General features: G+C 42.6%; 1 protein-coding gene across 1 annotated transcript in view; it reads right to left on the bottom strand.

The window, feature by feature from the left end:
* Positions 1–12,991, bottom strand: part of RABEP1 (rabaptin, RAB GTPase binding effector protein 1) — a 95,194-nt gene that overhangs the window by 42,304 nt on the left and 39,899 nt on the right. Inside the window, exons 3-4 of the mRNA XM_090025397.1 lie at positions 12,668–12,871; positions 11,109–11,269 (exon numbers count right to left, since the gene is read on the bottom strand). Coding sequence (XP_089881523.1) covers positions 11,109–11,269; positions 12,668–12,871 — 365 coding nt within the window. The remainder of the gene's footprint in view (positions 1–11,108; positions 11,270–12,667; positions 12,872–12,991) is intronic.

Below are 12,991 nucleotides of genomic sequence, written 5' to 3'. Positions count from 1 at the left end.
CCTCACCAACTGGAATTTGTGTTCTAATCATTTACTGCCCCCACAGAAGTTTGCCAACAGGATGCTCTAGACAGCTCTTACACTTTTTTCAAAACTGATAATGAGTACCTTTAAGGGTAAAATAGAAAAAGGTTAAGTGGAAGACATAGTTGGAGATTATGTGCTAGAACAAGAAAGGGGAGACAGTTTAATCAGTATGCATTAGACATCATGAGAGCTCTTTAAGAGCTATGCAAGTATCACTTGAGAGCAAGACGGGAAGGAACATTAAATCATCTACTGTCTTGTAAAGCAGGCCACTACATTTCACCCAGTTACCTCTGCACTAAAAACAAAAATGTGGTCAGCTAAAGCATGATTTCCAAAAGGGGACCCAGTCTTGATTTCAAGACATCAGAAGATGGGAAATCCTGGATTTCCCTTGATAGTTTGCTGCATTGGTAAGTTAAACTCACTGTTAAAAGTATAAGTTTTATTTCTATTCTGAAAGCCTGTCTTCAGTTTCCAGTCATTCATTCATTAATTCAATCTTGCCATGCCTGCCTTCAATAGCTAGGAAGACTAGAAGTCTATATTCTCTCCACATGAAGGTATAACCAAATCACTCTTCAATCTTCTTTTTGATAAACAGATTGATTTTTTTAAACCTTCCACTTAAGCATGTTCTTCAGCTATCATCTCACATTGGCTCTCCTGCTAATTTTCAACATTCTTTTATAACACATGACTATGTCTTTACATGATATCCCAGTATCTATCAAAATACTGTGGAGAGAAACATCACTTTTCTGTTCCTGTTATATTTTGATACAGTATCAAAATAGGAGCTCAAATGTAGTTGCTTACTAGGCCTGTGCCAAGTGGCTAGTATTCCCTTTGGATTCGGATTCGGCTGATTAAGGGGACAGCGATTCAATTCAGTGATTTGAATCACTGCCCCGAATCAATTCAGTCAAATCCGATTTGGAGATTCGGCCGCAGCCAAATCTCCGAATCAAACAGGCCCCACCCTCCACCCACTCTCCCATCCTTGTCAATGGCTGCCCCGCCCAGCCCCAGCTCCTGGCTCTTAAAAAAAACAACAACAAAGCCCAGCACTCACTGGTTCCTGCCAGGTGGGGGGACGATCCATGCTGTCCCTACTTGGGGGCTCTGCCACAAGCCCCCAGAAGCCCTGACAGCAGCTGCAGAAGCCAGTGAATGCAGGGCTTTTTTTTTTTTTTTTTTTTTAAAGAGCTGGAGCGCTGGGGTCGGGGGGGGGGTAGCTATTTGACAGGGCTGGGAGAGCAGGCAGGGGATGGTGCCTGGAGGGGGCCCCCCCATGGTCCTCTCCCCCCTTCTCCAGGCCCCGCACCCCACCCCCTTACTGGCATGGAGTCCGGGTCCAGCTCCCTGTGGTGGCGAGCAGGGACTGCCCAAATCTCCGAATCTCTCCTAATCTTTTCCAAGTCGATCTGGAGAACTTCAAATTGATTTGGACCTTTTTACTGGTCTTCTGATTCGATTCGGATTTAGAAATTTGGTTGCTGAATCGGTCTGAATCTCCTCCGAATTGAATCAGCACACAAAGCTTCACACAGCCCTATTGCTTACCCACTACCAGACACAGAATGTTGAAAATTTGGTGAATTACTATTAATTGCAGTCCAGTATACCTGTTTAGTATGTGACAAGACTTCTGCCTTGACATTTCTGGCCTTTGCAAGGGCTGGAGTTTGTTTAACTACAGAAAACAAATTAGAAAAAAATATTTTTATGTGGACTACCTGTTTGAATAAAAAACAGTCATAAGAAGTCTCTCTCCTTTTCTCCCATTTCTAGTTTTTGTATAGTCTTGGGGAAACTGGAAAATGTGCAAATACAAGCAAGGACCTCTTCCAGTTTTGTAAAATAGCATTCAATACCGCATACTGTATGAGGCACTGACAGTGGCTTGACAGAGACTGCAAGACACTATCTTTCAGATGCAAAAAGATCAAATAACCCACCAAACCGACTTACAAAGAGCAAGATATTTTTGGGTTTAGAAGCCACTTTGCTAACTCAACTTCTGCTATGCAAGTCTTAGTTTTCATTAAACCTTCTTGGGCAGAGCACATACACACAGGAAGCTCTGTTCCACCCAGGAAAGGAGACTCTTTGGGGTAGAGCCAATAGGGGTTTTTCATACTGACTGGGAACACAATCAGGCATACTAACTGTAGACATGTTTAGTCAGTTATGTAGGACAGAACCACTGCTCCGAGTTCTCAGCTCATCATGGTCTTCCAGCTGCTGGATGCAGTGTTTTCTCTCTGGGATTCATTCCCATGAAGAAGGTCCTGTGGCTAATTTCTGGCAATGGTGAGATGACAGAAGCAGATGGCATATGCTGAATTACTGGACCATATGGACTCGGGCTCATTGAAGTATACTTGTGTGTGGTAACAGAATTCCTAGCAGACTTCAATAAGAACTGGATCTTTCTGTGACACTATTTGTTTCCATTATGGTCATCTTCCTCTTCTGAAATGAGACTTTTGTATTCAGCTGTAACTATCCTCAGCCCAAACCCATGACTGATTTGCCTGGAACCCTCTGTTCCTTTATCTTGAATCCAAGATATCCTAGGAAACCTATAATTCTGGGTGTTCGCTTCAGCTCTTTCCTCAATAGAGAATCCTGATCAGAACCAAGAAGAAAAACAAATCTTTTTCCCCCCCTAAACCCAGTATTATTGCTACCAGTCCTAAAGAGAGACCCAGGGAGCACATGCAAGATCAAATGGTAGCATACGAAGTTGGAAAGCAGCTACTGTCCACATGCAAAACAATTGGCTGAGAACAGTAAAATAGGAACGCTCTGGTTATCAGCCATTCTTGTCTTAAAGATCCACTACAAGACTTCAGATATTTCAGACAGGGGAAAAGCAGAATAGAGCCCTAACTAGGAAGCAAACAACAGGAATGGTGGGGAAGGGGCACACCGTTCCAATCTCAAAATTGATTCTTACATTCATGTTGTCTCTTTTCCTTGGGTTGCCAAGACTGGGAATAGGACAAAGCTTCATAGCCCCTCTGGCAATGTCAAGTAACCTCATTTGATAAGAAACTAGATGTAGCCCTTTTGCTTCCACATCAGGAAAACCTAGCATCACTAGGAAGGCTCACGCCAGACAAGGCAGCGTGAGAGACCTACAGAAAGTTTAAGGCAATAAAGGAGAAGTTGCTGACCCTGTATTTATTCTAACCACCACCTGCAAAGAGGTATCCTTTTTCCCCACTTAATAGCCTCAGCTTTCCACAAAGATGCCTGCTGGGAACAGATTTGTTCAAGCATTTGATCCCAAACACTGGACTTCTGCATAAAAGGAGTGAATCTCATTTTAAAATTCATTTTAATATTTTATTTTCTTACCATTTTGGACCACTGGGCTTGTACGTGAAAAAATTTAGGCTGCATATTAGGTGTCTTACCACTAGTTAATATATTTCTCATAGGTCTTTTTACCTATTTCCATCAGGAATGGAGGTGGGTGGGTGGCAGTGTTCAAGGTAAGAGTAGTGGGAAGAAGCTGGGCCCAGAATCTCCCTACCACACATTCCAGTGCGGCAGCCTTCACACTGCATCCGGTGCCTCAATCCATGACCAGCAGGAAGGGAGACAAGGAATCCGGGTCCCAAATCACAGATACAGCCATTAGTTCATGTTATTGGGCAGGGGTGGGCAATTATTTCCGCTGGTGGGCCACTTATCATAGAATCATAGAAGCAGGGTCAGAAGGGACCTTGTAGATCTTCAAGTTCGACCCCCCGCCTGGGCGGGAGAAAAGACTGGATTCAAATGAGTCCAGCCAAGTAGTCATCAACCCTCTTCTTAAAGATCCCCAGGGTAGGAGCCATCTCCTAGGAAGTTGGTTCCAGCTCCTAACTGCCCTAACTGTGAAGTGGTTCTTGAGGATGTCTAATCTAAACCTATTCTCCAGTAATTTGTGTCCATTGTTCCTTGTCATGCCAGGGGGCACTAGGGGAAACAGTGTCTCCCCTAAACCCTTCTGGTCCCCCCTAGTGAGTTTATAGACAGTCACCAGGTCCCTTAACTCACTTAATGAGTTTTGGTATGCTACCAAGGGCTGCACGGGTAGCCCTGCCCCTTGACAGATGCCCCACCCCCTGGTTGCCATCTAGAGACCAAAAGTGCAGTCCCTAACCCCTGACCTTTGCCCTGAAAGTACTCCTTTCGGAGGGAATTGCCTAGCAGGCCAAATCCAGCTCACAGGCTGCATTTTGCCCACCTCAGCGTCATAGAATCAATGAGTGGGAAGGGACCTAGACAGATCATCTAGTCCAACCCCCTGCCCTGGGCAGGAAGGAGCACTGGGGGTGGGAGGGGTCATAAGACCCCAGCCAGGTGCCTGTCCAGTCTCCTCTTGAAGACCTCCAGGGAAGGTGAGAGCACCACCTCTCTGGGGAACCTGTTTCAGGCTCTGGCCAACCTTACAGTGACGTAGTTCTTCCTAATATCTAACCTAAACCTATCCTCCCTCAGCTTGTGGCCATTGTTCCTGGTGACTCCAAGGGGGGCCCTGGTGAACAGACTTTCCCCGAGTCCCTGCTGGTGGCCCCTGATAAGGTTGTAGGCAGCCACAAGATCCCCCCTCAGTCTCCTCTTGTGGAGACTGAAGAGATTCAGGTCCCTCAGCCTCTCCTCATTGGGCTGGCCACGGAGGCCCCCAACCATATGAGTGGGCTCCTCTGGACCCTTTCCAGATTCTCCACAGCCCTCTTGAAATGCAGTGCCCAGAACTGGACACAGTACTCCAGCTGTGGTCTGACCAGCTGTTAGCCAGTACCCAAGTCCCTTAACCAGTTGTTAAAGGGACTTGGGTACAATCTTCCATCTGGTACATGGAGGTCTTCTTGTGTAGGTCTTGCCACCCTGACATCTCCAACTGCATGACTAGGTAAGGTGAGGTAACCCCTTACATTTAAAGCATGTTTACAATACATACTACAGAGGCATGCAGAGATGACTGAACATCAGGTACTGGAAGCAGTCTAGGCATTACTCAGCAGGGTAAACTTAGTTCACTTTCAGAACCATAGTATTGTGTCTATTCAGCTTTTGGTACCCAGATGATTGACCCCCATCCCACCCCTATCTACTCTTTATTATTATTATTTAATTTTATTTATTTTTAAAAGAAATGTCAAGGAAAGCTAGACATCCATGCAACCTTACATTGGCCCCATGGAAGACAACTGGAGAGCCTCTGGGTTAACATACATGAAGAAAGTGGCACAGGGAACACAATGGTAGGAGTCTACTACAGACCTCCTAATCAGGAACAAGAGCTTGACCAGAAATTCGCCAGGAAACTGGATGAAACTACATGCTCTCAGTGCATGGTTATCATGGGAGACTTCAACTACCAAGACATCTCATCAGAAGAGCACCTGGCCAAATCTGAACAGTCACAAAGCTTCCTCATGTGCATGGACGGGCTCTACCTGACTCAAGAAGTCTATGGACTGACAAGAGGTAAAGCACTGATGGACCTGGTACTGGCCAAAAGGGATGATCTAGTCATGACCTAAGAATCTAAAGAAAGCTGGGAGAGAGTGACCACGAGCTGATCACTTTTAATATTCATCCCAAAGCTGGCAAGTCAGTCAGCAATGCAGAAGTCCTCGACTTTAGAAAAGCTGACTTTGATAAGCTCAGGAGGCTTGTTATCAAGGCCATTAAGGGAGTGATCCTGAAAGCACAAGGGATGTCCATCCCATCTTGGAGGAAAGGTAGCAAAAGGGCACAGCAACCCCTTTGGCTGAGCAGTGAACTTGTGGACCTCCTACATCTAAAAAAGAGAGGCTTATAAAGGATGGAAGACAGGAATCACTATTGAGGAGGAGTATTCTGCACTGGTCCGTAGCTGCAGGGAACAAACCAGGAAAGCCAAGGCTGCAACTGAACTCCAACTGGCTACACGTATCGAGGACAATAAAAAGTGCTTTTTCAGATATGTGGAGAGTTGGAAAAAAAGTAAGGGCAACACTGGACCCCTTGCTAAACCAAATGGGATAACTGACAACTGGCACACAGGAAAAAGCCAACCTGCTTAATGGGTACTTTGCGTCAGTTTTTCACCAGCCCAAAGGGACCACCCTACTTAACATGATGTGGGATGGCCAGGATGAGGGTGAATTTATACCCAACATCGGTGTAGACCTTGAAAAGGAACACCTTAAGAGGATGGACACCTTCAAGTCAGTTGGTCCTGACAAATTGCACCCCAGAGCATTTAAGGAGCTGGCAAACATCACAACCCAGTCATTGGCAAAGATATGCAAGAACTTATTGCGCTCAGATGAAGTACCCGAAGATTGGAAGAATGCTAAGATGGTGCCTATCTTCAAGAAAGGGAGGAAAGTAGATTTGGGGAATTACAGGACAATCAGCTTGACCTCAATCCCTGGAAAGATTTTGGAAAAAATTATCAAAGAGACCATTCTTGACATGCTGAGTGATGGCAACAGCCTGAGGGATAGCCAACACGGGTTTGTTGCGGATGTCTTGCCTGACCAATCTCATTTTCTTCTATGACCAGGTGATACATCACCCAGATAAGGGAGAAGAGATTGACGTCATATATCTGGACTTTAAAAAAGCCTTTGATCTGGTGTCCCATGATCGCCTCATGGAAAAATTGGCCAACTGCAGCCTCAGCTACATCACAGTCCAATGGCTAGGGAATGAGATTCGAGGTCGGACCCAGAGAGTGGTAGTTGACAGAAGTGAATCATCATGGTGCTCCACGACCAGTGGTGTCCCGCAAGGCTTTGCCTCTTTAATGTCTTTATTAACGCTGTGGACACTGGTGTCAGAAACGGACTGGCCAAGTTTGCTGATGACACCAAACTTTGGAGTAGAGCATCCATACCCAAGGATAGGCTGGTGATCCAGGCTGACCTCGATAGGCTTAGAAAGTGGTCAGATAAAAACCTGATGATATTTAATATGGAAAAATGCAAGGTACTCCACCTCGGGAGGGAAAAAAACCCCGTAGCACACTTACAGGTTCGGCAGTGCTACGCTTGCTAGCACCATGGCCGAAAGGGACTTGGGGGGTCACGACTGACAACAAGAAGAACATGAGCCACCAATGTGATGTCACAGCTGGTAAAGCAAACACAACTCTGGCTTGCATCCATAGATGCTTCTCAAGCAAATCTCAGGATGTCATCCTCCCACGGTACTCAGCCTTGGTGAGGCTGCAGCTGGAGTACTGCATCCAACTCTGGGCTCCACAATTCAAGAAGGATGTGGAGAAGCTTGAGTGAGTCCAGAGGAGAGCCACGCGCATGATCAGAGGGCAAGAGAACACGCCTTATGATGAGAGGCTGAGAGCCATGGGACTCTTCAGTTTGGAGATGTGCAGGCTCAGGGGTGTCCTGGTGGCAGCCTATAAGTACATCAGGGGTGTGATCAGGATCTGAGGGAACGCCTGTTCACCAGAGCGCCCCAAGGGATGACAAGGTCTAATGGTCACAAACTCCTCCAAGACCATTTTAGGCTGGATATAGGGAAAAAACTTTTTTACTGTCAGAGCCCCTAAGGCCTGGAATAGACTCCCTCCAGAGGTAGTGCAAGCACCTACTCTGGACTCTTTTAAGAAACATTTGAACACTTATCTTCTTCGGATCCTTTGACCCAAGTTGACTTCCTGGCCCTGGGGCAGGAGGCTGTATTCGATGATCTTCCAAGGTCCCTTCCAGCCCTAATGTCTATGAAATCTATGAAATATTGTCAACAAATTAGCTTAAAACATGAAAACCAGGTAAATTTATTTGGCAGTGTTAAAAAGTATCACTTGCCAGTCTTGAATCTCAAAGATTACACTCAATTTTTCTGGGAAATGTTGCTCTGTAAAGATGACAGGATCCAGAAACTTTCTATAGAAATTTCAGTCTCCATATTAAAAAAAAACCAAACCAACCCCCCACCTCCCCAAAAAGAGTACATGGGAAAGCACAACAGCTATTCCATCAGACATATTCCATCTGACATCAAAATAAAAAATAAACAAAAATAAAAAAAATCACCTCAGAGTGCCAAAATACAGATTTATAGAGGAGACTTAGATACTTCTTGTGGAGCAGTGTTGATCAAGTATAGCTCAGAAAAGAAGGCTAAATCAAAACATTACCTGCCCGCTACCACTAGTTACTCACAAAAAAAAAAGGGGGGGGGGGGCGGGGAATGATACTTGGCAGATTAGCTAAAAGCATATACACCAAAAATATACCTCTTTGTATATTAAAGCTTATTTGTATATATACACATCTTACCATTTTTACCATCTATTCTCATCCCTTTGAAAAACAATGCAGCCATCAAGAACCACAAACACACTTACAGTACTACAGTTCATGGATTCCTTTTTCTGTTTAAAATCACTTTTACAGCCAAAGAGAACATGAAAACTGATCTGTGACACAAGCTATGAGAGCCAGACAATTTAAGATTCTTAATGTCTCTGATGGTAAAAGAAAACAAACACTACTAATTACAAACCTGACATTGTTCACTTGCATGTACCCTAAAAGGAACTGTTCCTCCTTAGGAGAAAAGGAAAGCCAGTAATCCAAATCAGTAAGAAAAATCAAATATTAAAATGACTCGGACAATTTAAAATTCTGACATAAAATTTAAACACATCATTGTGCTTTTGCCCTTTCACTATTCATCTCCCAACTTATATTCTTCCATAGCTGGGGAGACAGAAGTATTATTCTGTAAGTGCAGTTAGTCATATAAATGTCATCAAATATTAGACCAAGTCACAAAGGAAATAAGTGTCTCCCCTGTGGGGGCAATAAACATACAAGGTTCACTTCCTTCATTCGCATGCAATTCACCAACTTTTTCAACTGTGTAGCAATGGTGGGTTTTGCTTCTGTTTTTTTGCTTCAATACCATATGCCTGTGAACCCCTCAGCTCCCACACTGCCCTGCCCTCTGGAGTGGGGGTAAGAAGCATCCATCAGAGGTGGGAGAAGGAGACTCTGGCTGCTGTTGCAGTCAGAGCAAGGGGGAAAGAGTAAAAACATTCACCAGGTAACACCTGGAGGGCCATAACTTTACCCCTCTGTCCTAAACAAAAGACGTTTTCAATGCAAGTTCCCCACTTCCTTTGGTTCATCACACTTTGAAGTATCCTTTCATAAAACCTCCAAGAATTCATAGTCTCTTCTTTAGGATCTTGATCAGATTTAATTTTTTTAAATGAGTCATGTTTACAAAAGCTGCAATATTCACCTGCTATTCTAGGGAGGTGAATACAAAGATGATGTAGCCTACTTTCTAGTTTATTTGGTGCAGTCTGCAAGCTCAAGCCCTGTTACAACAAGATGAAATATAGTGCAAAACGTCTTTCCTGTATCTTGTTTTTATTTTAAGGGGGAGTTGCTGGGAACATTTGTGTTTATAGGAGTTTGTTAGCTTACTTATATGCTGCATGCTGTGGGAGAGTATTTTAAGTCGCATGCTGTGCAGGGCAGAGGCCACCTAATTTGTGTTTGCACAATGTTCACCTCAAATCCTGATTAGACTTTGAGCACAACCATAATGCACTGGTATACCACTGCTTAAGAAGCTGCTACAAAATAAGCAAATCATAACTTCAGTTTAACAGCACTGGCATGAAGAATTTCACCACACCACTTGCCTGGACCTTTTGTCTTGCTTGTAGCTCATCTTTAGTTTTTAAATAAAATGTACAAAAAGTACAGCTTTGACAGCCCACATTTATGTAATGACAAATTACTAAATTAAACATTTTTTAACAGAAACTTTAGACATTTGAGACTCAGTTGGCTTCCTTCCAAAGAAGTGGTTTCACCTACAATCTACATTAACTTGCCAAAACCTATGGATTCTTATCTAGCCAAATCCTGTAATTTAAGATGCAAGATATCAGGATGGATCGTTTACAGCTAGAACACAGGTAAGCAGGCTTTATTCAAACAGCAATCTATAATTGTCAGGACTTACTATTCAAATAAAACAGCATCCACATTTAAGGCACCCTCAACAGAAACGGAAATATCAAGCATTCAGCTAAAAACAGTGGGATTCTACGGACTTGCAAAGGCTACCTTTTGGTTTCAGAGTCCAAACTCTACTATCTACAATACTGTGGTCTTGCCACGATGTAATAGCAACTAGCAAAGATGCCACTTTTCCCTGCTCTGCTTGCTTTAAAATATGAGTATTGTCACTGGAAAGTTTCAGTCAGAGATTCAAAGTAGTAGATAAATGGCATACAGACTCATATTATGCAGATTTTCCCCTTATATTTATTTGATCTAAAAAAAGTTACATAGGACAAATAAGGCTCTTAAAAATACCCTGAGTGAGAGGTCAGGGTAAATATGTACCTTTACAGACTAACATATATACACATATACATGCGTGCATGTGTTAGTCTATAAAAGGTGCACATCGACCCTGGCCTTTCACTTCAAAAGTGTCAGATTTCAATTAAAGCTTTTCAAATGGCAGGAGAGAAGTTACCACAAATTTGAGCATTTTTCACAGATTTCCACTTGTCCTAATTTTGAATTCAAAGGTCTGCATTTCCTTGCAAGCGAACAGTAATACTTAGGGCAAAAAATGCAACACACCTAGTGTGACAGCCTAAAAGCATAACAGAAGCATTCACAGACTAACAGGATCCATGCGTTTCTTGAGATCTCAGTATCACTAATACAAAACAAAAACAAACAAACAAAAAAACATGCCTCCCCCTCCTACTCCCCAAAACCCCATGAAGAAGTTAAGAAAAAGGACCTGAAGCTGTAGTAAAACATTTTGCAATGTGGTACCTTCTGAATTCATAAAAAAAAAGAGAGAGAGACAAATCCTTTAAGTTTCCTGCTTTTAAAAGCCGACAGCCAAATCCTGTAAACCTTTATCACTTAGATCCAAGTCATCCAGCTGAACCTGCATGCTTACATTTATGACATCCAACTTCAAATGGAACAAGTATGGAACGGCTTGCAAGACACTATATAAACAAATCAGACATATTAACATAGGGCTAGCACTTCCCATGCATTTCACCATACCTTTTTCATTTCATTTTCTAGATTTTCCTCCTCTTGCCCTTCAGATAGCCGCCTTCTCAACTCTGCTACTTCTCTTTCCATGTTTTCCCGATATTGGTTCCATTGAGTTCGCTCTTGCTCCAGTCTATGATGAAACTGGAGCTCATAGTCACGAACAGTTTCTGTAAAACAATGTTTTCAACACTCATTTGCAATACAAGTTATAAACATAATCTCCAACTATGTCTTCCACTTGACCTTTTCTATTTTTACCCTTAAAGGTATTCATTATCATCAGTTTCGGAAAAAGTGTAAAAGCTATCTAGAGGATCCCGTTGGCAAACTTCTGTGAAGGCAGTAAATGATCAGTAAATATCAAGCCAGAAGAAAATATTTAAATAAATAATAATAAAAAAAACCTTAATTGTAACCTGTGTTGCTTAAAAAGCAAAGCCTTGTATCCAGACTGGAAAAAGCTTACTCCATTTTTTTTGGTCTTCTTCCTGCCCCATGCCTCCCACCTTCGGTTCTGTATTATACACACTAGCCTCTTTGCCAATGGTTGTTTTACAGGGAACTCCCTTTAAAAAACGATCCTTAATTAGCAAAGGGGTATCACTATGGAGCAATGGAAAACACTCAGAGTAAGTACACTGTTTTCAAAGTATTACTACCTCAAGAGCAACGGGAAAGTCAGCATATACATGCAACATTTTAATTTAAACAGATATATTCATGTCTATGTGACATATTTAGAGTATTAGATTATACTTCCAAAAATGGAAGATATGGTATCACAAAACTACTGAGTCTTTGCAGAAGATTGCAGATTGTGCTGGTGTGAAATTTAAAACCACTTTATCATTATTCAAGATGATTTACAGATATCATGTTGTCACCCTGAAATGTAACATAAGTTAAATATAATACTAATAATATAATGTAATACAAGTTAATATAAGACTGCTAGTAATACAGTCAGGTTAATTAAAACAATGGCTTTTATGTCTTAAAGGTCTGTGTGTTCCTTCTTGTAGGTATTTTGGCTCAAGAATACCTCAGGAATTGTGCTGTGCACCAGAATGTCACCTATTGTACAGGTTGTTGCAGCAAAAAAGAGTAAGATTCTATGGCAGAGTGACATATTTAGTTACAAGGCAGGGAAGAAGCCATGGGTTGGCACCGAACGGACAACTAAGGGCTTGGCAACAAAGCCAAATCTGCACACAGAAGCAGAGAATCGTACGGTCAGCTATAAACTGCTTTCACATCAGCCAGATCTCACAGAACTTGTTTTTCTTTGTGAAAAACTGAAGACCACAAGCTCAGTCCTTAAAGAATACATAGTACGTGCTACAGACTTCCTAGCAGAGTGTTCCAGTTACTCTGCACCTCAGTATAGCCTCAAGACAGACCAAGCTGATTCTGACCACCTTGGAATTGATTAGCTAAAACTGAAGTTGTCACTCTAGTTCATAACTGCCCCAAAGCAAGATCTGTATAACTGCCTACATTCTGTACAACACCAAGTACACAGCACAGCTGTCTTGTAGCATCTTGTTCACTTTCTTTCACTTTACCTTTCATAATAGCTTGTAGTGAAGCCACTTCTTCTTGCCACTGTCTCTTTACTTCATCAATAGCTTCCTGTTTTGTATTTTCTGATACTGTAGCTACAGCTTTGATGTTCTCCATTTCAGCCTGGGCTTCCATTAGTTGTGTCCGTAGTTGTCCCAAATCATCTTGTGCTGCTTGTAGCACTGCATTTTGCCTTTTTAGGTCCTCTGAAAAGAAAGCATGATTTCCATTTATTTAGGTTAACAAATTCAGTTTGAAATGCAGTATTATCTGCTACTAAAGCACCAGTTTCCGTTGTAAAGCGGGGGGAAACGTGATTGACGTTA

This window comes from Crocodylus siamensis, chromosome 13, assembly GCF_052110815.1.
Source record: "Crocodylus siamensis isolate JL-2025a chromosome 13, ASM5211081v1, whole genome shotgun sequence".
Lineage (NCBI taxonomy): Eukaryota > Metazoa > Chordata > Crocodylia > Crocodylidae > Crocodylus > Crocodylus siamensis.
Note: the sequence above shows the minus strand (reverse complement) of the source record. Positions and strands in the feature narration are given on the sequence as shown.